The 24631-nt window shown below is 51.8% G+C and overlaps 2 protein-coding genes across 2 annotated transcripts; one reads left to right on the top strand and one right to left on the bottom strand.

Moving 5' to 3' along the window:
• Positions 1-3269: 3269 nt before the first annotated feature.
• LOC146764543 (transmembrane protein 145-like) lies at positions 3270-5099 on the bottom strand. Its single transcript, XM_085564524.1, has 6 exons — positions 5042-5099; positions 4550-4606; positions 4363-4468; positions 3941-4018; positions 3717-3810; positions 3270-3428 (listed from the first exon to the last, which is right to left on the bottom strand). The coding sequence occupies exons 1-6, from the start codon at positions 5097-5099 to the stop codon at positions 3270-3272; spliced, it is 552 nt and encodes a 183-aa protein (XP_085420650.1).
• Positions 5100-12353: 7254 nt separating this feature from the next.
• On the top strand, positions 12354-19432 carry LOC144247989 (uncharacterized). Its single transcript, XM_085564456.1, has 2 exons — positions 12354-15807; positions 16263-19432. The coding sequence occupies exon 2, from the start codon at positions 16285-16287 to the stop codon at positions 19294-19296; it is 3012 nt and encodes a 1003-aa protein (XP_085420582.1). The 5' UTR covers positions 12354-15807; positions 16263-16284; the 3' UTR covers positions 19297-19432.
• The last annotated feature ends 5199 nt before the right edge of the window (positions 19433-24631 follow it).

Genomic DNA, 24631 nt, shown 5'->3' with positions numbered 1-24631 from the left:
CAAGGAAATGTGCTTTCATTCACTTTCTGAGCCCAACCTCCTAAATTTGGCGCTAAGCTCAAAATTTGGATCCATCCACGGATTGCTCCCACACAAAATGTTCCAGGACAGGAAGGTCTTTACTTCGCCCGGACAGCCTCTCATCTGCCCCTGAAACACTGGCTACCTGAGGCATCGTGGGCCCACTGAGCCAGAAATAACTCAGCCTTGTGTGGCCAGTCCAGACCCACCTGGGACACTTTAATCCTGGCAGCCCCATCCCTCTGTCCATTGCTGTGATGCTCTTCAGTGCCCGACTCCTGGGTACGTGAGCACCCACAGGAGGGACTTTTACAACCAGCTTGTCCCCTGGGCAGTGATGTCCTGCCCCAGCCCAGCAGCCCCAATGGGTTTCCCTTGTGCTGCCAATTGTCCTTTTTCCATTGTTCCAACCACCTCACAGCGCACTTGCCACCATCCATGAATCAGAGCTGAGGTAGAGTTGGCCATTTCTCTCATTCAGCCATGTCCAAAGCTAGCTAGACGGCTTTAGGCTTTAAGCTCTGTAACGTGCCTGGAGCCACCTTGTCCTTCAGTGGCTTCCGTAAGTTGCCATGTAGCATGTAGCATCCCATGAACTCTCCCACCTCACTCCCAAGTCCTCAGCCTTGGCAACAGCAGTAACTGCTCACCACAGAGCCAGTCCTCCTGGGGGGAAAAGCAGTCTCGCATTTGGGCCTCTGTGTCAACTTCCCCTGTGCAACTTCCCCTGGTTTCTCCTTTCCCTGTCCCCTCACAGGATCGGTAGCCCTGGTGGCCACCCCCCTTTCCCTGGAGACCAAACCCCTCTGCCCAGCCCTTAGCTCCGTCCCCCCCCACCCCTTCCCCTTCTCAAGCTGTCTCTTCCACATGGTCCCCCTCTTTTACCTCGCTGAGCTCCCTTCAGCCACATGTGATATCCTCCACTGGAATAAAACCCTGCAAAAAGAGCCTTTCTTGCCTCTGTCACTGAGCCAGCTGTGGTGGGTGCTAAGTGAGGGTCTGACTGCATTGACTGAAGGTTATCTCAACTTGCTTTTCCACAGGAGACAGATTATAGGCAGCAGCAACCACTACTCTAACACCCACATTTTCAATTGATGCACAACTGGGCCCTGACCTTGAGGCTTTACTGAGCCTTTTGGAAGTGTCTCCATTGGATCTCCTCTGGATTCTAAATCACTATCAGAGAGAAAAACCCCAATTTTCTGGGGGATTTCTCTGGGGGTGGCCGACAACCCTCGAAGCTTTGAGGACCAGTCTAATCAGCGAAACCTCCTCTGAAGAGTTTTTTCTGACACACCAAGGTGGCGAGTATAGCCTAGTGACAGTCACCTTTTTGTATTGTTTTCCCTTTTTTTTATCTCTTAGGAGGCAAAGGGGTTAATGGAGTAGGACTCCACACAGCAGCTTTCCATTTTTGATGCATCCCTACAATATGGCAGGAACCATCAGGAAAGAGAGAGTGATGCTTTTCATTTCCTGGTAGTCAGGGCCGCCCTAGCACGTGCCACCTTCACCTCTTCCCCTTCTGATGATAATCTGAAAATTTTGCCACAGGGCCAGTTTGTAATGACTTCCAAGATATCATTCCCTTTGAACATCCCGTCCCAGCACTGGCAGTCGGGTGCCAGTGGGAGCTGTGCTTCAGTGCCAGTCCCTTCTGAAACAGATGGAACCTCCTCATAAGCTGCAGAGTGCTCTATGGGTATAGCTGGCCTCAGATCCTTTGTATCCCAGACTCAAGAACCATAGGGTGGTCCTCCAACTTCCCCAGGTCCCTTCTGCTGGAGGCTCCAGGGTGGACCATTCTCCCTGGCTGCAGTGTGGAGCATTTTTTCCACACCTTGTCCTCTCCTGTCTGCTCCAACGGCTACTGTAAGGAAGAATCTCCTCTTTAATTTGTTCAAAAGCTTGTTGCTGTGAAGGACCCCACTTGAAATCAATCTTCTTCCTTGTCTGTCATATGATAGAGAGGGTTTACAATCTGACTGTAACCTGGAATATGCATTTTCCAAAATACCACAGTGCCAGGAAAACCTGTGTTTCCTTCCTGTGGGTCAGTGGGGATATGGCTGCTATTCTGTTGACCACATCCGCTGGAATCTGACAATGTCCATCTTGCTATTTTACTTCTAAAAACTGAATTTCTTGGGCAGGTCAGTTGACTTTACTCTGTTTTATGGCAAAACCACCCTTCAGGAGGATCTGAATTACCTTATCCCCTTTCTCAAAAGCTTTCTCTGCTGTGGCACCACTTTGCTGCCTTGGACTCCAGCTCACGCTGAAGTTCCAACTCGTCCAGCATGGCAGCACTCAGTGATGGTGGGACTTCATTCAGGCCATGACAGTCCGCTGCCAGTGTCCACTCTCCACGGGACTCAGGCAGGGGCCATGTGGGGCTACTGAGGGGTGAGCGAGTCTTGCTGAGCACGCCCAGCTCTCCAGCGCCCGGATCAGCTCATGGACAGCCTCCTGAAGTTCCACTTGGTGCCATGTTGCCGATGGGACACTGCTGGGCTGGCCATCAGTACCTGCTGTTCTTCAACCCTCAGCAGTCCCACAGCAGAAGGGTCCTCTGAAAGACCAAACAAGAGATTCAGCTGTCTTAAGTTCTTTATCCACAGCAGCTCTCCCAAAGCCCGGCGGTGTCCTTTTGGGTTTTTGAAATACCCCTCCTGAGGTGATCTATGCCAAGGATACACGGAGCCTCTAGGCCATTAACAACTGCGTTTTTCTGTCACTCATGCCCAGTCAGGAGCACTTCAGCCCCCAGTATAGTCCCTGTTGGGACCCCCTGTCATCCCAGAAACAGAGATGGATTCTGCCCCTGCATGATGGCATCAGGGTACATTATCCACCCATGCCAACTAAGGCCTGGTGCTCCTGTGACTCTGCTGTGCCAGGCCATGGATCCACACAATCCAACAGACCCCATTGTCCTTTTCCCACACCTGGCTGGAGCCAGGGCCCCTCCAGCTCTGATCATGGTACTTGTTGCTCGCCTCTTGTAAATATGACCTGGAGGTCCCTTCCAGAGGGTCTGAAGTAACATCAGCCCTTCAATTCTGCCTGAGGACTTGCCAAGTGGAAACTGAGTGGCATTTTTCCTTAAAGAGTTTTCTGACTGCAAGAACACTTTGAGACTTCTATGAGACTGAACCTTTTGACATCCCTGTGAGAGCCTCATGAGACCCCCTTGAGAGACCCTTGTGTGAGAGACCTCCGGTGTCCTCCAGGTACCCCAGGAGTCACCAGAGGGCATAAGCCCCCAGGAAGGGCAGGTAGAAGTAGCGGTGCTCAAGGACAATGGTGACAGTGATGGAAATGGCACTGCACAACCAGCTGAAGGCCCTGAACTGCAGCACAATGAGCCTGTGCCCCACAGGTGACTTGTAGGGGTACATCACCTGACCAGGGTCAAAAAACTGCCTCTCCCCCCAAAGACAAACTTCACAAAGCAAACACCATCCAAATACCCCATATCCCTAAAATGCCTCCCATATTCCCCAAATACAGCTGGGCACATGGGTCTCATCTGAACCTCTATTATAAAGCACCTCAGGGTGGTCAAAGAACTGTCCCCCAAAATGTACCTCCTTGTGGGCAAAGAACTGCCCCTGCATCCCAAAATACCCCCCAAATACCCACAAACCCTCTATATACAGCACAAATACAGGTGGGTGTAGGGGTCTCACCTGGGCCTTGTAGGCGAGCAGGGTGATATGGGTGATACTGTACAGGGTGATGTTCGTGGAGAGCTGGATGGAGTTCCCCAGTCTGATGTGGTCCCTGAAAGCACCAACCCTCTGGGTGCCCCACAGAGACCCCCAAACTACCCCAGAGACCCCCCACAAATGTTCTATAGGGACCCCTGACTGCCCCATAGTGACCCACAGCTGCCCCCATGCTCCCCAGTCACCTCCCCATACCCTCCGTGGTACCTGTGATGGAAAAGCACTTGCCCAGCAGGATGAGCACGAGGAGGAAGATGAGGAAGCTGATGGGGTGGAGGAAGCAGCCAGCATGGGGTTATGGGGAGGGCTGGGCACCTCCCTTCATCATATCCCCGACATGAGGGTCTGTGCACCCCTACACCTCCTGTACTCCCCCAAGCCCCTCATTAACTCCCATGACTTCAAAGTGCCCCTGTGCTCCCCCATACCCCCTATACTTTGCTGGGAAAGGCCCCCAAACCCACCCAGAACCCCCAGCCCCATCAAATATCAATATGCCACTTGGACCTTGAATCTCCCAGTCTCTGAAGATCCCCCAAATCCCAATGTAACTTCCCCAGAGCCCGATGCTCTCCAGTCCCTGCAGCTGCTGCTGGACCCCACAAACCTGCCCATAGCCCCACAGGCTCCCCCTTCATGCTCCATGCTGGCAGCCACCATGAGCCTCTTCAGGTGGTGTGGAGCAGCTGCCACCCTAGACAGGTCTGGGGGGACTGGAGGGGGGAGCACAGGATCTCTCAGAGCACTGCCTCCCCCAGGCCCCCTTGAAGCTCAGATCTCCCCCAGCTGCTCACTGATGAGTAACGTGAGGATGATGATGGGGATGAGGGTGATGTCTGTCTCCAGAACACCTGGGGAAGGTGGGGGGCAGGGTGAGAAGGGCTTCACTCCATGAAGCCCCCAATACCCACCAGGGTATCCACAGATGACCCCTGCATTGCAGCCCCACCACAATTCCCCATGTACCCCAAGCCCTTCAGCTTCCTCTCACCTCAATAACCTCAAATATATCCCCCATACTGATGCACCCCAATCCTTCCAACCCCCTCAAACCCCAAACAGTCCTCCAGACCCTCATATACATCGCCATCTCAAAGTGCCCCAATCCCTGCAGCCACCCAGACCACCATAACTCCCCATGTAACCCCAGACCCTGATGTACACCAATCCCTCATCCCCTCCAGAGCCCAATAAGCCTCCTCAGACCCCCATAACCCCCAATATACCCCCCGATCTCGATGCACACCAGTCCCCCTTGCACGGCCTTTCCCCGGCCGCGGCCGCACCGAACTCATCAGCCGAGAGGTGCCGCGACCAGCAGGAATCCCCGGTGCTCAGCACCATCTCGTACTCCAGCTCCAGCCCATGGCCCGGGGGGCCGAGGCCATCCTGAGCTCAGATGTGGGGTGCTCGCCCCGCGTTCGCTGAGGACTCCGCACCACCAGCGCTCGGGTCGGGGCGGAAGCTGCAGCCCCGGCACAGCGCAGTCCCTGCAGCCCCGCCCGCCCGCCCCCCATCATTGCCCCGTGCACCCCGGTCCCTGCAGCCCCCCAATCCCCCGAGCCCGCCCGTAACCCCCCGGCCGAAATGCGCCCCCCGTTCTGACGGACCCCCACTCTCCCGGCGCCCCCGTTCCCGACAGGGCCCCGCCCTCAGCCTCGGCCCCGCCCCTCCCGCAGGCCCCGCCCAGCCCCGCTGCTGCGCGGGCCCCGCCCCTGCAGGCCCCGCCCGGGTGACGTCATTGGTCAGGCCACGCCCCCAGATCAGGCCACGCCCCCTGCGCCGCAGCGGGGCCGCGACTCTGTCCCAGTACAGACCAGTAAAGACCAGTACAGACCAGTACAGACCAGTACAGTCCAGTATAGACCAGTATAGACCAGTACAGACCAGTACAGACCAGTACAGACTAGTACAGACCAGTACAGAGCAGTATGGACCAGTACAGACCAGTACAGACCAGTACAGACCAGTACAGACCAGTACAGACCAGTGCACACCAGTATAGACCAGTACAGACCAGTACAGACCAATGCAGACTAGTACAGACCAGTGCAGACCAGTACAGACCAGTACAGACCAGTACAGAGCAGTACAGACCAGTACGGACCAGTACAGACCAGTATAGACCAGTACAGACCAGTGTAGACCAGTACAGAGCAGTATAGATCAGTACAGAGCAGTATAGACCAGTATAGACTGGTACAGAGTGTGAGAAACTGCATTGACTTGTTTGTTCATCAAAAGTATGAAATTAGGATAAAAGGGGGGGAAGTCGGGACATGGAATTTGCAGGCTTGACTGGTAACCACAAACAAAGATTGTGAAAGATTTTGCAGGACTGGCTGGAACTGATAACCGCAGTGGAAACCCATTGTTGCTGAAACTGATAAACCGCAGTGGAAGGAGACACACCACCCTACTTGTGAAACCCATTGTTCCTGGGACTGATAACCACGGTGGAACGAGACTCATCACCCCCACTCATGCAAGATAAAAAGGGACTGAAGAGAAGGAAAGGTTGTCAGCTTTTGGCAGAGCCAGGCTCCCAGCTGAACCCAGCGCTGTTTTGCTTGCTATCGCTTGCTGTAATTAATAAAATTATTAATTGATCTTAACAGGCTGAATCGAATTATTCGCTCAACTTATAACAAATTTGGTGCCGTGACTCGGATCGGAACACCTGGAGAAGAGGTGTCCTAAGGAGGCGCCCCACTGCCTTTGCTTTAACAGTGGCCTTACGGGGACACTCCTCCACGGACTCTGACCAACGAACCTAAAATCCGATAGCAAGCAAGGAACTGCCGGCTACCCCCTTAATCTTTGTGCACGAAGCCCCAGGCGAAGACACCGGATGGTGTAAGTATTTTGCGAAGGACCTGGTGTCCGGAGGAGGCCTGTTCTGGGAGAATGGGACCGCCTGGTCGGGGGTTGGAGATCCTGGAGTGTGACGAGTGTGGTGTATGAGAGGGGGGCCGGCAGCTCGGACTCCCCAAGCAAGTGCGGACCTCATAGTAGTGCGGTTCCCATATCTGGCGACGGACTGGGCCACGAATTGGGGGAAGCAAGTGTGTGTGTGAGAGAAGGCACTCCAGAAGATGGGTCAGAGGAAAAGCAAGCCTGCTGAACCCATGGGTGGGGGAATCCCTGTAAAACTTCCCCATATTTCAGAGGATAGTCCATTAGGCTTAATGATTAAATATTGGAATGCCTTTCCTTCTAGGAAGGGAAAAGATAAAGTGAAAATGGCTCATTACTGCATGGAAATTTGTGGGGGGGAAACAAATAAGAGGGGATCAGTTATATTGGCCAGTATTTGGGTCTTCTGAGGATTGGATCTGTCAGACCTTAAATATTTACGTTAATTCAAAAGAACCCTTTAATCTAGAAGAAAGTGAATATGCAGCCCTCTGGAGAAGAGGAGAGACAAGGGCAAAATTATTTGCTCTCAATACCGAGAGGAAGAAAAAGAGGTCAAAAGAAATTGAATTACCTCCAGGCATTCCCCCTCCATACATACCGCCACCACCCCCACCTCTTCCATTGCCACCTCCACCGCCACAACTTTTATACCCCCCCACCTGGAACCTTCGCTAATCGACCACCCGGGTCCCTCGGCACCCACCCAAGAATTATCGGAGGATGAGGGACCGGAAGGTGAAAGGTTGGAGGAAAATATCCCTGAGGGTTCTCGGCGAGTAACCCGAAGCCAGACCCGACAAAAGGGAAAGCAAGAATTGGGTATATTTCCCCTTAGAGAGCATGGAATGGGAATGGTGCCTAACCCGAATGCTGCGCAACCAGGACAGCCTGCCCAGATTCTGGGAATAGTATATATATCTGTTCCATTAAACTCAGGGAATGTTAGGGAATTTAAAAAGGAAATGGGACATCTGTTAGAAGATCCTTTAGGGGTGGCAGAGCGGTTGGATCAATTTTTGGGACCTAATATTTATACTTGGGAGGAGATGCAATCCATGTTAGGGATTTTGTTTTCTGCAGAAGAAAGAAGAATGATTAGAGAAATGGGCATGAGAATCTGGGATGATGAACATCAACAGGGACCATTAGCAGATATTAAATGGCCCCTACATAATCCCCAGTGGAATAATCAAGACGCGTTACACCGTACCCATATGGGCGATTTGCGAAATATAATAATACAGGGAACAAGGAAAGCTGTCCCTCGTGGACAGAATGTACAAAAGGCATTCAAGGAACAACAAAAGAAGGATGAAGATCCAACTGAGTGGTTGGAGAGGCTGAGAAAAGCCTTTCAGTTATATTCAGGGGTGGACCCCAACACTCCTGAAGGAGAGACATTGTTGAAAGTTCATTTTGTGGTAAATTCGTGGGTGGATATTCGAAAGAAGTTGGAAAAGTTAGAAGGGTGGCAAGCAAGGGGGCTGGATGAGTTACTGCGGGAGGCTCAAAAGGTTTATGTTAGGAGGGAGGATGAGAACTACAAGAAGCAGTCTAAGATTATGTTAGCAGCTGTAAGGGAAGGACAGAGGCAATCTCCCCAAAGGAGGGGTGGTGGTCACCCAGGAGGTTTGAAGGGAGCAGGTCAACAGGTGCATGAAGGAAGACAAGGTGGAGGAGATAGGATTGTTTGTTTTTACTGTGGGAAAAAGGGACATATGAAACGGGAATGTCGACAAAGGATGGCTGATGAAAAGCAGTTTAAGGAAGATTAGGGGTGTCAGGGGCTCTATCTGCTGGGGACAAGAGAAAGAACAGAGCCCCTGGTAAAATTAAAAATAGGTCCCCAGCAGCAAGAATATGAGTTCCTTGTGGACTCAGGGGCAGAAAGATCGACCGTCCAGACCCTTCCCCTAGGGTGTAAGATTTCATCTGAAATCATACAGGTGATTGGAGCAAAAGGGGAACCCTTTGGAGTACCTATAATCAAGGATGTACTCTTAGAAAGTAACTCCAAATTAGGAATTGGGTCATTTTTATTAGTACCAGAAGCAGATTATAATTTACTGGGAAGGGATTTGATGATTGAATTGGGGATAGGGATAGAGATTAGTGAGGGAGAACTGACAGTAAAATTGTGTCCTCTCCGGGCTGAGGATGAGAAAAAGATTAATCCAGAGGTGTGGTATACCCCTGATAGTGTAGGAAAATTGAATATTGAACCCTTTGAAGTAACTATTAGGAACCCAGAGATACCTGTCAGAGTTAGGCAATGTCCTATATCTAAGGAGGGGAGGCAAGGACTGAAACCGGAAATAGAAAGGCTTTTAGAAAAGGGACTTTTAGAACCATGTATGTCCCCTTTTAATACCCCCATTTTACCAGTAAAGAAACCCAATGGTAGTTATAGGTTAGTACATGATTTACGGGAAATTAACAAAAGAACCGTTGAAAGGTTCCCCGTGGTAGCTAACCCACATACCCTTTTATTAAGTCAACTTGGCCCAGAAAACCAGTGGTATAGTGTAATAGATCTCAAAGATGCCTTCTGGGCTTGTCCCCTTAAGGAAACTTCTAGAGATTATTTTGCTTTTGAATGGGAGGATCCAGATACACATAGAAAACAACAATTGAGGTGGACAGTCCTTCCCCAGGGATTTACAGAATCCCCAAATCTGTTTGGACAAGCTTTGGAACAAGTACTGGAAGGTTATTCTTTAGGGGAAGGGATGGTGTTACTACAATATGTGGATGATTTATTAATTGCAGGGAAAGAGGAAAAAAAGGTAAGGGAAGAAAGTATAAAACTCCTCCTAAATTATTTAAGCCTTAAGGGAATTAAAGTCTCTAAGCCAAAATTGCAGTTTGTAGAAGAAGAGGTCAAATATCTTGGGCACTGGTTAACAAGGGGAACCAAGAAATTGGACACTGATAGAATCCAAGGAATACTTTCCCTACAGGCCCCACAGAACAAAAGACAAGTCCGACAGTTACTGGGACTCTTCGGGTATTGCCGACAATGGATCGAAAATTTTAGTGGAAAAGTCAAATTTTTATATGAAAAATTAACTAATGATGGGTTATTGAAATGGAGCACCAATGATGAAGATCAATTAGAAGCATTAAAAACTGAACTAGTCAATGCTCCAGTCCTTAGCATTCCAGATTTGAAGAGATCATTTTACTTATTTATTTGTGCAAATGAGGGAGTAGCATATGGTGTATTAGCTCAGGATTGGGCTGGGAAAAAGAAACCAGTAGCATACCTCTCCAAACTCCTGGATCCCGTTAGCCGGGGGTGGCCCACATGCTTACAGGCTATAGTGGCTGCTGCTCTCCTGGTAGAGGAAGCTGGGAAGATAACCTTTGGAAGTGAGCTAAAAGTCATATCTCCCCATAACATTCGTGGAGTTTTGTAACAGAAGGCTGATAAATGGATAATGGATGCCAGACTTCTAAGGTATGAAGGCATCCTAGTCTCTTCTCCTAAGTTAAGTATAGAAACAACGAGCCTGCAAAAACCGGCCCAGTTTTTATATGGAGAACCAATTACAGAACTAACACATGATTGCCTTCAACAAATAGAGGAACAAACAAAAATAAGGCCGGATCTTGAGGAAGAAGAGCTAGAAGAAGGGACTCGATTGTATGTAGATGGGTCCTCTCGAGTTCTGGAAGGGAAAAGGAAATCCAGGTATGCTATAATAGATGGGAAAACATTTAAGACAGCAGAATCGGGTCTCCTTAGCCCCAGCTGGTCAGCCCAAGCATGCGAATTATATGCGGTGCTTAGGGCTCTAAAATTATTGGAAGGAAAAAGTGGGACTATTTTCACTGATTCTAAATATGCCTATGGAGTAGTTCATACTTTTGGAAAAATCTGGGAAGAAAGGGGACTTATGAACTCACCGGGAAAGGGGCTGGTACATAAAGAATTGATTCAGCAGGTATTACAAGCTTTGAGAGGGCCAGAGAAAATAGCCATTGTCCATGTAAAAGGACATCAAGCAGGGATTGGAAATTCAATACGAGGAAACAATTTGGCGGACCAGGAAGCGAAACGAGCGGCCCTGATGAATTTAAAGCCATGGACAGGGCTTGTCACAAGGAGAGAGGAGAGGATTGCTCCACTTGTGGAGCTGACTTAGAAGATCCACCGTGTTGGGTTTGCTGGAAATACTATGGGATAGACTCAATAAAATGTGCCTGTGATACCCCTCGAAAGAAACATTGCTGGTTTCATGGACCTATTGATTACATACTAGACTTCACTGTGCAAGAAAAGGAGAAATTAGGCCAGATGGGGATAAGAGAAAAAGAGGAAGGCAAATGGGTATTGCCCGACGGGCGGGAAGTACTCCCAAAAGGGATGGCAATGAGGGTCCTACAAGCAATCCATGAGAAAACCCACTGGGGTACACAAGCCTTGGTTGATCAATTTGCTATAAAATATATGTGTATAGGAGTCTATAACCTTGCATAACAGGTAACTCAACAGTGTTTAACTTGTCAAAAAGTGAATAAACAACAACTGAGAGAAAGACCAATGGGCGGCAGGGAGCTAGCACAAAGACCCTTCTCACACATACAAGTAGATTTTACAGAATTACCAAAGGCGGGGAGGTATAAATATTTATTGGTACTGGTAGACCATTTGACCCATTACGTGGAAGCCTATCCTACTGCCCGAGCCACCTCAAATACCGTAGTAAAAGTGTTACTAGAACAAATTATTCCCCGATATGGATTAATTGAATATTTAGATTCAGATAGGGGACCTCATTTCACTTCTAAAATCGCAAAAGATGTTTTAACGGCCTTAGGAACCCAGTGGAAATATCACACTCCTTGGCATCCACAGAGCTTGGGGAGAGTGGAAAGGATGAACGGGGAAATAAAAAAACAACTGACGAAGTTGATGTTAGAAACCAAGATGTCATGGGTAAAATGTTTGCCTCTGGCTTTATTAAATATTCGAACTCAACCCCGAACTGATGTAGGAATCTCCCCATTTGAAATGCTATTTGGAATGCCTTATGATATGGAAGCCCCTACAGACCATCCATGCTTGAAGGATTCCCAGATTAAGCATTATATCATACAAATTATGAGCCGAAGGCAGGAATTGAGGGAAAAATGGATGTTGACACAGAGGCCACCTTTAGACATTACAATACATAAAATCAAACCAGGGGACAATGTGCTTATTAAATCCTGGAAAGAAAATTCTTTAACCCCACGTTGGGAAGGCCCCTTTGTTGTTCTGCTTACCACAGGAACTGCGATACGGACAGCCGAGAAGGGGTGGACACATGCCAGTCGAGTTAAAGGTCCGATCACCACAGATGACCAGTGGAAAGTGACCAGCCTGCCTGGGGAATTGAAGGTTACCATTAAGAAAAACCGATGAACTCTGTGTGTACCATTCAAGTTGATCACAAAGGGGAACAAAAGGGATATGATTACCTGCTTGTTAGTGATTATTTGATAATTTGTAATAAGGTAGATTGTGATTGTTATCCTTTTGTGTGCTTTGCATGTAAAGTTTGCCAAGAACGGTGGTGGGTCCATTGCCAAAAGGGGAGGCCACCAACTGGGGTCTGTACAGAATGCTATAAGGCTGAACGAAAGTTAACCAAAATTGTGTTAAAATTAGGGGAATTGGAAAATCAGTGGGTTCATTTCGAGTCTGAGGATTGGTGGAAAATATACACAAAACGAGTGCATCCAGGAAACTTTTGTTTCCATACTAACGAACCCACTCCATTTGTTGCCCAAATTATAAAAGGGTGTTGTCGGAGGGAACTAAAGGGGGTCCCGTGCAACCCACCCCCGGTCAAGGATAAAAATTGGGATCAGTACAAGGTTAGGCAGGAGCAGGGGAAGGGACGCCCAGGCGAGTACCACTGCTGCCGAGAAGATGGTTCACCTCGCGGCTCGAAGCAACTGGGTCGGCGAGTGAGGCAGAGGGGAAAAAGCCAGGTCCCCCCGCAATGGAATAATGCTGAAATGCTCCAACTATTGCCAACCGAGTACTAGGTTCCCCTGGACGACCCGTCTGATTACCTCTGAAACACCAAAAAGGCAACAAACCCAAAAAGGGAAAACAGGATATTATGCAGTAAAAACAAGGTCAGGACCCCACCCTTATTGGCAGATTATAAGTATTTTAATGCTTTGTATCATACATAAAGGGGAGGGTTCCCCGGCTCTGCACCAGCCCTTTAAGTGGACGCTAACCGGAATAGATGGCAGGGTAATTCGGAGTCAGATAACATCCGGACCCCCTAGTTTTATCCCACAGTTATGTGAACTAGCCCCTGTAGAGCCCTGTTTTAATACCGCAGGATTTTACATGTGTCCAGCATCGAACCCAGGAAAGGGGTATTGCAATTACCCTGGAGAATATTTCTGTGGGTACTGGGGGTGTGAAACAATAGCCTCAGACTGGCAAGCAGCAGGAGATAAATTTCTTAAAGTATCATGGGGACCCTATGGGTGTACCCCTCCACAAAAGGATTCTAGTGGCGCCTTCTTGGGCGGGTGGAAAGGGAGTTGCCAATTTGTGCATTTAAACATAACTGAGCCCACAGACCCAGGATGGATGGTAGGAAGATCATGGGGCTTTCGGTATTGGGAACCTGGAAAAGACAGAGGGAGCGTATTTACCATAAAGAAAGGGCCTGTACCAGCAGACACACAGGCAGTGGGCCCTAATCCTGTAATAGTTGGGGATTTAACAGCTAGGAACCTGATAACGGATAACCAAACTACAACTCCTACAACACCGCCAAGTGGGGATTCCCGGTTTAACACTCTCTGGAAATTAATGGAGGGAGTATATAAAGTCTTAAATGCTACTCAGCCAGAATTAACAGAACGCTGTTGGCTCTGCTTTGATGTTAGGCCTCCATTTTACGAAGCTGTAAGGATATCTGAAAAGGCGAGATGTCTTAATGGTAGCAATCCCCCGCAATGTAATTGGAAAGATTCCCGGGGTAAAGAAATGACTTTGGCTTCAACAATGGGGAGGGGACGATGTATTGGCAGAGTACCCACACACCTGGAATATTTATGTGAGACTGTTACTAAAGCTAAACGGGAAGATACTCCAGCTAAATGGCTAGTTCCCACTAAAAACACCAAGTGGATCTGCTCAAAAGGAGGATTCACCCCCTGTATTTCCTTAGAAATATTTGACGAAACCTCTGACTATTGTATACAGGTGGCTGTGATTCCCAAAATTATCTATCACCCCAACGAATATATGTATAATGTACAAAACATCCCAGAACACCACATACAAAAACGAGAGCCTTTGACCACACTTACAGTCGCACTTTTAATGCTTGCAGGGGGAGCAGGTATCGGTACGGGAGTAGCCTCCCTAGTAAAACAAACAAAGGAGTTTAATTCCCTGAGGATTGCTGTAGACGAAGATTTGGAACGTATAGAACAATCAATATCAGCATTGGAAAAGTCAGTAAGGTCCTTATCGGAAGTAGTTCTGCAGAATAGAAGAGGACTAGATCTTCTATTCTTACAACAGGGAGGACTGTGTGTGGCCCTCCGGGAAGAATGTTGTGTGTATGCAGATCACACTGGGGTGGTAGGAGACACTATGACAAAACTGAAAGCAGGACTTGAGAAAAGGAAAAGGGAAAGGGAGGCCCAGCAGAGCTGGTATGAGACCTGGTTTAATCACTCCCCTTGGTTAACTACCTTGCTATCTACAATTGCGGGTCCTTTAATATTATTAGTGTTAGGATTAACATTTGGCCCATGTATATTCAACAAGGTAATTGAAATAGTAAAAAGAAGATCGGAAGCAGCACACCTGATGCTAATCAAAGCCAAATATGAAACTCTCCCTAGAGATCCTGAAGTAGAAGAGACTTTGATTCTAGCCCACCAAGAAATAAAACTATTTGATGAACAAAATGATAAAATATGGAAAGGGGGACTGTGAGAAACTGCATTGACTTGTTTGTTCATCAAAAGTATGAAATTAGGATAAAAGGGGGGGAAGTCGGGACATGGAATTTGCAGGCTTGACTGGTAACCACAAACAAAGATTGTGAAAGATTTTGCAGGACTGGCTGGAACTGATAACCGCAGTGGAAACCCATTGTTGCTGAAACTGATAAACCGCAGTGGAAGGAGACACACCACCCCACTTGTGAAACCCATTGTTCCTGGGACTGATAACCACGGTGGAACGAGACTCATCACCCCCACTCATGCAAGATAAAAAGGGACTGAAGAGAAGGAAAGGTTGTCAGCTTTTGGCGGAGCCAGGCTCCCAGCTGAACCCAGCGCTGTTTTGCTTGCTATCTCTTGCTGTAATTAATAAAATTATTAATTGATCTTAACAGGCTGAATCAAATTATTCGCCTCAACTTATAACACAGAACAGTACAGAGCAGTACAGACCAGTACAGACCAGTAAAGACCAGTCTAGACCAGTACAGAGCAGTATAGACCAGTACAGACCAGTACAGACCAGTACAGACCAGTACAACCCAGTAAAGACCAATACAGACCAGTAGAGCCCATTAGAGCTCAGTACAGACCAGTACAGACCAGTACAGCCCAGTACAGACCATTACAGCCCAGTACAGGCCAGTACTGCCCAGGACAGACCAGTACAGACCCATACAGCCCAGTACAGCCCAGTACAGCCCACTAGCAGCCTTTAGAGTCCAGGATAACTCAGTACAACTGGCACAGCCCACTGTAGACCAATATAGTACAGTATAGCCCAGTATAAGAAAGTATAACCCAGTACAGCCCAGTATTTTCCCCGAAGGAACCAAAACCAGCTGGTTCAGTCTGAGGAAGGGGAAGAGGAACCAAGAGCAGCACGTGGCAGCAGGGGGACGGCGCGGCCTGGGCGAAGAGGCTTGGGTGTCCCAGGGGCCCCCCAGACTCCGGGAGTCTGCACCGAGGCGGGGTGACCCAGCTGTGTAGACTCGTAGCCCTGCCAGCCCCTTGGGGACCCCTAAATCCGTCTGGGCAGGGGCCTCCCCCACCAACGTCACTGGGAGGTGGTTGGGGCAGTGGTGACAAAAAGCGATACCCCAAACTTCCCATTTCTAACCCCAAAATCACCCAAAGCAGAGGCAGTGGCACGGTGGGAACTTGACGGGGAGCAGGGGGGTGCCCAAAATCCGTGGGGGGCAAGGGGTCCTTGGGGTGTGTGGAGGTTCTTTGGCCCTAGGGGAGGTCCCTGGGCTCTGGTGGGGGTCCCTGGAGTGTGTCTGCCTTGGCTGTGGATGGGGGTGGGGGGGTCCTCTGGGCCCTGACGGGAGTCCCTGGAGTATGTATGTGATTCCCTGGGGTGGGGATGAGGAGTCCTTGGACACAGAGTGGGAGTCCCGGTGTTCTGTTTGGGTCTCTGGGGTGTGGATCGGGGGTCACTGGGCCCTGAGTTGGGTCTTTGGGATGCTGGTGGGGTCTCTGGTTCACAAGGGGATCCCTAGGGTGGTGGGGATCCCTGAGTCCCCAAGTGTGGTCTCTGGGCCTTGAGCGTGGTCTCTGTGGTACCAAGGATATGCTTCCTCCTCCTCTCTCTCCCACTGCATCCAGGATCTCTGCAGGGTGAGTCAGGATGTGCACCCCGCTGCTGGTGACACTGGTGACACTGGTGGTGGTGCCTGCAGGGGTCTCTCCCTATGGCTTCCGCAACTGCATCCAGGCACCGCGGGACCCTGGTCTGTTCCGCTGCATCCAGCGCTTCCTGAGCACCGTGGGGGCTGCAGTGGGCGACCTCCCCTCCACTGCCACATTCCTCAACCTCTCTGTCAATATCTTGCGCCAGGTGCCCCCTGGTGCCTTTGCCCACCTGCCGCAGCTCTACACCCTTGATCTGACCCACAACCAGCTGGAACGCCTGGCCCCAGGGGCTTTCTGGGGGCTGTCAGCACTGGTGCACCTAGACCTGGCCCACAACAAGGTGTCAGTGCTGGCCACGGGTGTGTTCTCTGGGCTGGGAAATCTGAGCACGCTGCGGCTGGACCACAATCCGTTACAGAAAGTGGCCCCCGGAGCTTTCCAGCCACTGGCCGCACTCACCACGCTCTGGCTGCGGGATGGCCGGCTCCAAGCACTGGAGCCCGTGGCCATGGCTGTGGGGAATCTGACGCACCTAGACCTGCTCGACCTGTGTGTAAACATGCTGTCGACACTGGGCCCGGGGCTGCCACCCACGCTGAGGGTCTTGCACCTCTGCAACAACTCCCTGGGAGCTCTTTCAGGGGCCACCCCTGGGGTGATGCCCTCAGGGCTGCGTGAGCTTGACCTGTCCTACAACAACATTTCAGACCCTGCACCACTCGCTCACCTGTGCCTGAGCAACCTGACATACCTGCACCTGGCTGGGAACCCGCTGGACGTAGTGCAGCTGCTGCGTGTGCCTGGAATCTCCCCGCACCAGGTGGACGTGTCAGGGCTACAGGTAGGCACGAGCGGCCTGGAATACCTGTGCCAGCAGCTGAGAGGACAGCAGCTGCAGAGGCTGCAGCTGCAGCGCATGGGGCTCACAGCAATGCCCGATGGGGCTCTGGCCGAGTGTCCGGTGCTGGGTGCCCTGGATTTATCTGGCAACCGGCTGCGGCACCTGGGCTGCGTAGGGCGGCTGCTGAACCAGGCACAGTGCGCAGAGCTGAGCGAGCTGGTGGCTGAGCACAACTTGCTGCAGCGGCTGCCATCGTGCAACGGGTCCCCAGTTCTGCGGCAGCTGCACAACATGTCCCTGCGCTTCAACCGCATCCTGGTGGCTGGTGCGGGCGCTTTTGACAATGCACCGGTGCTGCGGCAGCTGCGGCTGGATGTGAATGGGCTGGCACGGCTGGACCGCGCAGCGCTGCGTGGACTCCACGACCTGCGGCACCTACGCCTTGACAACAACCTGCTCACTGACCTCCTGCCCGGCTCCTTTGCTGACCTGCACCAGCTGGGAGACCTCAACCTGCGCAACAACCGCGTGGCCGTGCTCTTCCCTGGCGCCTTCAAGGGGCTTGACCAGCTGCAGACGCTTGACCTGGGTGGGAACAACCTGCAGCACTTGGCAGCCAAGGCATTCCAGGGCCTCCTGCGGCTTTGCCGACTTTACCTGGACCGCAACCGGCTGCTGGAGGTGAGAGCGGCCGCGTTCCAGCCGGTGCAGCTGACGCTGGGTGTGCTGGACCTGCGTGCCAACGCGCTGCACTACCTGAGCCGACATCTGCAGCAGCTGCCGCCTTTCCGCTACCTGCATAACCTCTATGACCTGAATCTGCAGGCACAGCAGCCATATGGGATGCGTGTAGTCCCACAACGTTTCTTCCAGGGCCTCGGTGCCTTGCGCTCACTCTCTCTGGCACAGAACTCACTCTCGGCCATCCCTGACGATGCCTTCGATGACCTGGCACAGCTGCGGAACCTGACGCTGGCTGACAGCAACGGCGGGATGGGCCACCTGCCTGCCGGCATCTTCAAGAACCTGAGCCAGCTGCGCAGCCTGAACCTGGAGAGTGCAGGACTGCGCAGCCTTGGCCCCGAGGTCTTCGGCAACCTAACACGACTGCAGGAGCTGCACCTGGCCAAGAACGAGCTGCGTACATTGGATGTGACTCTGGCCACCCGCCTCCCCGCCCTGCGCTATCTGGACCTGCGCAAGTGCCCGCTGAGTTGCAGCTGTGCCAATGCCTGGCTGCCTGCCTGGCTGGAAGGTGGGCCCGTGCAGGTGGTCTACCTGTATAACTACACCTGCGGTGAGACGGGTGGGGCCTCCACGTACCTGCACTCCTTTGACACACGTGTGTGCTACCTGGACATGGGGCGGTACCTGTTTGCAGGGACAGCACCAGCCGTGCTGCTGCTGCTAGTGCTGCCACTGCTGTACCACCGTGGGTACTGGCGGTTGCGCTACCAGCTGTTCCTGCTGCACACGTGGGCACGTGGGCACTGGCGGCGGGAGCAGCGGCGCTACACCTACGACACCTTTGTGTCCTACAACTCTGGGGATGAGCGGTGGGTGCTGGAGGAGTTGGTGCCTGAGCTGGAGTGCGGAGCCCTGCGGCTCTGCCTGCACCACCGTGACTTTCGCCCCGGCCGCGCCATAGTGGACAACATCGTGGACGCTGTGTACAACAGCCGGCACACAGTGTGCGTGGTGAGCCGCGGGTACCTGCGCAGCGAGTGGTGCTCACTGGAGATCCAGATGGCCAGCTATCGCCTCTTTGATGAGCTGCGCGATGTCCTTGTCCTCATCTTCCTCGAGGACATCCCCGAGGCCGAGCTCTCGGCCTTCCACCGCATGCGCCGTGTGCTGCTGCGGCGCACACACCTGCGCTGGCCCTCCGAGCTCCCTGCGCGGCCCCTCTTCTGGGCAAAGCTCAGGTGTGCCCTCAGTGCGGGGCAGGAGGAGGAGGACAGGGAGGAAGGGTGCCCTGACAGGACCAGAACCACTGTGGAGGTTCCCCTTCAGAAAAGCAGTTTTCTGCCCCAAAATCACTGGCTTTTCTCTTGGAATTATGCTCTGAACAGTGGGGATGAAGGTAACAAGAAGGAGGAGGAGGCAGAGGAGGAGGAGGTTGGGGAGGAGGAAAAAGGTTGCCAGGAGAGAAAGAAGCTGCTCTAGAGCGACCTCACCCTGGTGTAATGGGGATCCCCAGGGACATTCACAATCAAAAAAATGTGGTTTTGTCCCAAAATCCCTGGTTATCCTCTGAGAAATGTGCAGTTGGAACAATGGCAATAAGGAAAAGAGGGGGTAAGATGGACCTCAGTGTTCAGATGCAGCAAATGCTTCATCACTCAGTTGCTTTTCCCAGCAGGAGAGCCTGGGGACAATGGAATCAAGGGGCCATTGCTCCACTGCAAGGACTCTGGGAATTGAGGGAACAATTGTCACATTGTGGTGCCCATGGAGCCAAGGGTCCCTGGTGACACTGCAGGATCTTGTGTCACCAGGGCTCCATCATGACACTGCAGCACCAAGGAATTCATTGTGGCACCCAGAGGCCTCATGGAACCTTTTTTTTTGACCCACCAAATGGAGGTTGTCTTTACCGCTTCTTTTGCCATTAAGGTATTTATAAAAACATTTTTATTCTCCTTCACATAAGTGGCCTGGTTAAGTTGTAATTGAGCTTTTACCTCTCTATTTTGCTTTCTGCATGACCTAATAACATTCTTAAGCATGTCCTGAGTTTCCTGGTCCTCCCTCCCAAGGTACAGTCCCAGTGCCCCTCCAGTCCCTCCCAGTACAGCCCAGTTCATCCCCAGTACAGCCCAGTACAGCACCAGTGCCCCTCCAGGCCCTCCCAGCACAGCCCAGTCCCTCCCAATACGCCTGAGTTCATTCCCAGGCCCTCCCAGTTCCTCCCATGTCATCCACAATATGCCCCAGTGTTGCCCAGTCTTCCCCACAATGTTCCCTGTTTGTCCCAGTATCCCCCAGTTTCACTCCCAGTTTCACACCCAGTATGTCCCAGTGTGTCCCAGTGTACCCCTGCAGTCCATCCCAGTCCACCCAGATTCCCCCTCAGCATTCCTCATGTTCCCAGGCTGTCCCAGATCCCCACAGTATCACTCCCAGTATGTCCCAGTGTCTCCCACAGCATTCCCAGTGTTCCCCAGTATTCCCAGTCCTCCCCAGTGTTTCCAAGAACAGTTTAATTTCTCAGGACTGCCGTGGTAGCCAAACCCAGCAGTGGGGTCAGTGGAGTGCCCATGGCCACAGCTCCTTGCAGTGCCCAGTGCAGCTGGGGCTGATGATCCACCCTCACAGCTGGCCCAGGGCGGGTCTGGATGGTTTTGGTGGCACCTTGGGCTGGCACACGCCTGAGGAGGGTGTCTGTTTTCATGGGGAAACTCAGGAGTTTTAGATTGCTTCAAACATAGAAAAAGGGAAAGCCCCTCTTAGGCTGGGTGCAGCCAGCTCTGCGAGCACAGCAGGTCCCAGGTGAGTGAGGACAGACAGGATGGGCTGGGGCAATGTGGAGCAAGGTTGTCCACGCTGGGCCAGAGCTCAGGGCACAGCTTCTCTGAGCAGGCCAGAGCTCCTGAGGGGAGACTCTGGCTCAATATCAAACACAGAATGCTGCAATCACCTCTGATCTAAAGAGAAATGTAATAAAATACACCCTTTAAAATAGGAATGTGTATTTCTTACAAGCACTTTGAAATCTTTCTCCACAACTGGAATAGAAAAATTTTAATGACCCTCTCAGGGCTTTGGTGTTGTTTACATCAGACTCAGTCCCTGAATGTGTCTTCAAAAAACTTCTCAAGAACTCAAAATTAAAACTTCAGAGCTTCTTGAAGTTTTAATGGGTCCCATTGAGGGACAGGACTGAGAAAGTGTCCCCAGGTTCCAGTCAGAGCAGAACACTGGAGGCAGTGATGACAGCTGGGACAGGCAAGGGAAAGGTGTCTCTGGTGCTGAGCAAACCTGGATGTGTTTCAGGAATGCAAAGGGCCCAGGCCTGAGCCTCAGCCCTTGGCAAGGCAGATCCTGTCCCTCCCTCATTGCTCAGGGCTCTTCCCAGGATGAGCACTGGCATGTGGGGATGTGCAATGCCAAGGGCAGGACCATGGGGCGGCCCTGCCAGGCTGCTGAGCAGGGACAAGGAGGCACTGAGGCCCCAGGGCTGCAAGGGTCACTTGTCCCCTCGTGGCCTCAGGCCCAGGGCCAGCAGCCACGGCCAAAGGGCTGCACAGGTTGGCTCTGTCAGGGCCTTGCAGCTGCTGCACATCCCTGAGCCCTCTGCAGCCCAGGCTGTCCCACGGTGTCCCTGCCCTGCGCCTCTGTCCCTGCAGGCTGTTGTCACCCCTGGCTGCCCCACCTCGCTGGCCCCTTCCTTTGCTGGCAGCTCTGCCTCCTGCTGCCCCTGTCTGGCCACACAAAGCCTTGGGCTGATACCCAAAGGGTTAATTCCATTTTTACCCTGCCTGTGAACTTTCAGCACAGGAACAAGGCATGCAGGGACTGCTTTCCCAGCAGGGATGGCTGGAAGATAAGACATCTGGCTCAAGGGTGCAGTGACAGAGAAAACAAGGACTGAATCTGGGAACTTGGGGTGGGTTTAATGGAAATGGGTAAATTGTAATTGGCATTTAGGAACTTTATGGAAGCCACACACTGGTAAAATTACATGTCTGCATCAGATCAGGAGTTATCCCTCACTAGGCCTCAGGCCTGAATAAATTATACCCTCTGAAATAGCAAATTAGTGTTAAGGAGCCTCATTGTGATATTTCCGAGATTTGGTGACAGCGGGGCCTCACAGAACCCAGGACTCAGCTGTGACACTGCCCAAACTCATGGAACAAAGAGTCCATGGGGACACCGCGGAACCCCATGGAACCAAAATCCATTTTGGCACATTGGGGCCACATTGAACCAGTGGTCCATTGTGATAGTGCAGATCCAAGGAGATCATTGTGACACTGAGAAACCTCTGGGAACCATGAGCCATTGTGACACAGCGTGGCCACATGGAGCCAAGGGGCCACTGTGACACTGCAGATCCAGGGAGACCATTGTGACTGAGGAACCTCATGGAACCAAGAGTCCATTGTTCCACTGTGGGGCTCTGTGGAACCAAGGGGAGCACAGTGACATTGCGTGGCCTCATGGAACAATGGAGACTATCCTGACACTTTGGGACCCACTGGAACCAAGGGACCATTAGAGCATGGCAGGGCCTCATGGAATCAAGGGGACTACAGTGAACACTGTCGGGGTCCATGGGATGAAGGGTCCATTCTGACTCCGTGGGACAAAGGATGCTATTGTGACACTTTCGGGCATCATGGAACCAAAGGTCCCTTGTGACACAGCAGGGCCTCATGGAACCATGGAGGCCTTTTTGACACTTTGAGGCCTGTGAAACCAAAGGGCCATTGTGGCACTTCAGGGCCTCTTGGAGCCAAAGGGACCATAGTGACACTGTGGGGCTCAGTGAAACCAATGGTCTGTTGTGACACTGCAGGGCCAAATGGCATCATGGAGACCACTGTGACACTACTGACCCCATGGAACCAAGGGGCCATTGTGACACTACAAGGCCTCATGGAAGCAAGGGGCCATTGTGACACCATGGGGGCATGGCAGGCCAAGGGGCAGTTGTCACACTGTGTGGCACCATGGAACCAAGGAGTCTATTGTGACACTCCAGGGCCTCATGGAACTCAGGAACCATGGAATTGTGCAGGACTTCATGGAACCAAAGGTCCATTGGGACATTGTGGGGCCTCATGGAATCCTGGAGGCCATCATGACACCTTGAGGCCTTGTTGAATCAAGGGGCTCTGCAGGGCCTCATGGAACCAAGGAGACCCTTCTGACACTGTGACTCCCCATGGAACCAAGGGTCCATTGTGATACTGCGGCACCAAGGAGATCCCTGTGACATTGCAAGGCCTGATGGAAGCAAGGGACCATTGTGACACTATGGAGCCCCATGGAAACAAGGGGCCAGTGTGACACATCTGGGCCTCATGGAACCAAGGATCCAATATGACACCACCATTGTGACACTGCAGGGCCCCATGGAAACAAGGGGCCGGTGTGACATTGCAGTGCCCCATGGAAACAAGAGACCAGTGTGACAAAGCTGCCAGGACAGACAGACAGGTATGGCCTTGGCCTCTGGTGGCTGCAGTTCATCAGCCTCCGAAACACTGGGGCTCCTTGGTTTCTACCTGTGGATAGCATTGTGACATGGTGGGGACCCTATGGATCCAAGGGACCACTGTGACACTGCGGGGCCTCGTGGCACCAAGGAAATCACTGTGGCACTGCTGGGCCACATGGTCCCAAGGGGCCAGTGTGAAGCAGCAGGGCTTGGTGGATCCAAGAGTCCATTGCAGGTATTTAAGTGTCTCGTGGAACCAAAGGGCTGTTGTGATCCTGTGGGGCATTGTGGATCCGTGGAGAGCATTGTGGCATTGCAAGGCCCCATGGAATCATGGAGACCATTGTGACACTTTGGGCCCATTGGAGCCAAAGGGCCATTGTGACCCTGCAGGGCCTCATGGAAGCGCAGGGCCGTTGGGACATTGAGAAGCAAGGAGAACATTGAGACATTACAGGGCCTGGTGGAACCAAGGGAACATGGAATGGGTCTGGCCGGTTGGGCCTCCCAGGGACCACCTGACAGGTCCAGCTGATCTTGGAATGCCTAGGGCTGCCTCTCATCAGCCCCTGGAGACCTGGAGCTTTGTGCCTTCCTTCCTACTAAAATGAACCATCCATCTTTCCAGGTGCCCATGGCCAAAATTGATACTCCTCCTGAAAAGTTCCCTATATGCAAGGGTTCTCCCAGACAAAAGTTGCCAGGACAGAGAGCTCTGGCTGGCCTTGGCCTCTGGTGGTCACCTCTTATCTCAAGGAAGCCCTGAAGAAAGTATTTGAATAGGTTTGACTACTGAGACATCATTGAGTCTCTCATCCGCTGAAAAACTCAGATGCTCTTCTGATCATATGTGTCTTTCTCACTGTGTGTTATGCATGGAATATTATTTTCAGCTAAAAAATAGTATTCTTCGTATTTTACCAGTGTTTTCAGACACAAACCAGCTTGTCTACATATGGATCCAGGTCACCTGTACAAGCAAACACAATGAAGAACACAGCAGGAATGACTTTTCTTTGGTCCCATCTGTCACATCTCTGGAGCTGGAGGTGCAGCCCCAGACCTTGGGAGGGCTCAAGGGCTCACCAGCTCAGCTCCCACACAGAGAACTTGCCGACCATGTTCTGCTGTCCTTGGCCCCTGCCTGCTCAGCCAGGCTGCGATGGACACTGATGGTTTCTGTGCCAGGCTCTCCCAGCCCAGCCCAGCTCCCTGCCAGCTCTGCCAGCTGCCCTGAGCTCTGGGCAGCACCAAGGGCCTCTCCCCAGCACAGCCCAGCCGGCTCTGGCCCCACAGCTCTGCTCAGCCCAGGCTGCTCTGGGCACTGCCCCA

This window comes from Lonchura striata, chromosome 33 (genome assembly GCF_050655825.1).
Source record: "Lonchura striata isolate lonStrDom1 chromosome 33, ASM5065582v1, whole genome shotgun sequence".
Taxonomy (NCBI): Eukaryota; Metazoa; Chordata; class Aves; order Passeriformes; family Estrildidae; genus Lonchura; species Lonchura striata.
This window is presented reverse-complemented; position numbering and strand designations above follow the sequence as displayed.

Coding starts and splice junctions, on each gene's coding strand:
- LOC146764543 (XM_085564524.1), bottom strand. CDS start 5,099: ATGGTGCTGAGCACCGGGGATTCCTGCTGGTCGCGGCACCTCTCGGCT. Junction 4,607..5,041: donor CCTCTCGGCTGATGAGTTCG/GTGCGGCCGCGG, acceptor CACCTTCCCCAG/GTGTTCTGGAGACAGACATC. Junction 4,469..4,549: donor CATCCTCACGTTACTCATCA/GTGAGCAGCTGG, acceptor TCCCCCCTCCAG/TCCCCCCAGACCTGTCTAGG.
- LOC144247989 (XM_085564456.1), top strand. CDS start 16,285: ATGTGCACCCCGCTGCTGGTGACACTGGTGACACTGGTGGTGGTGCCT.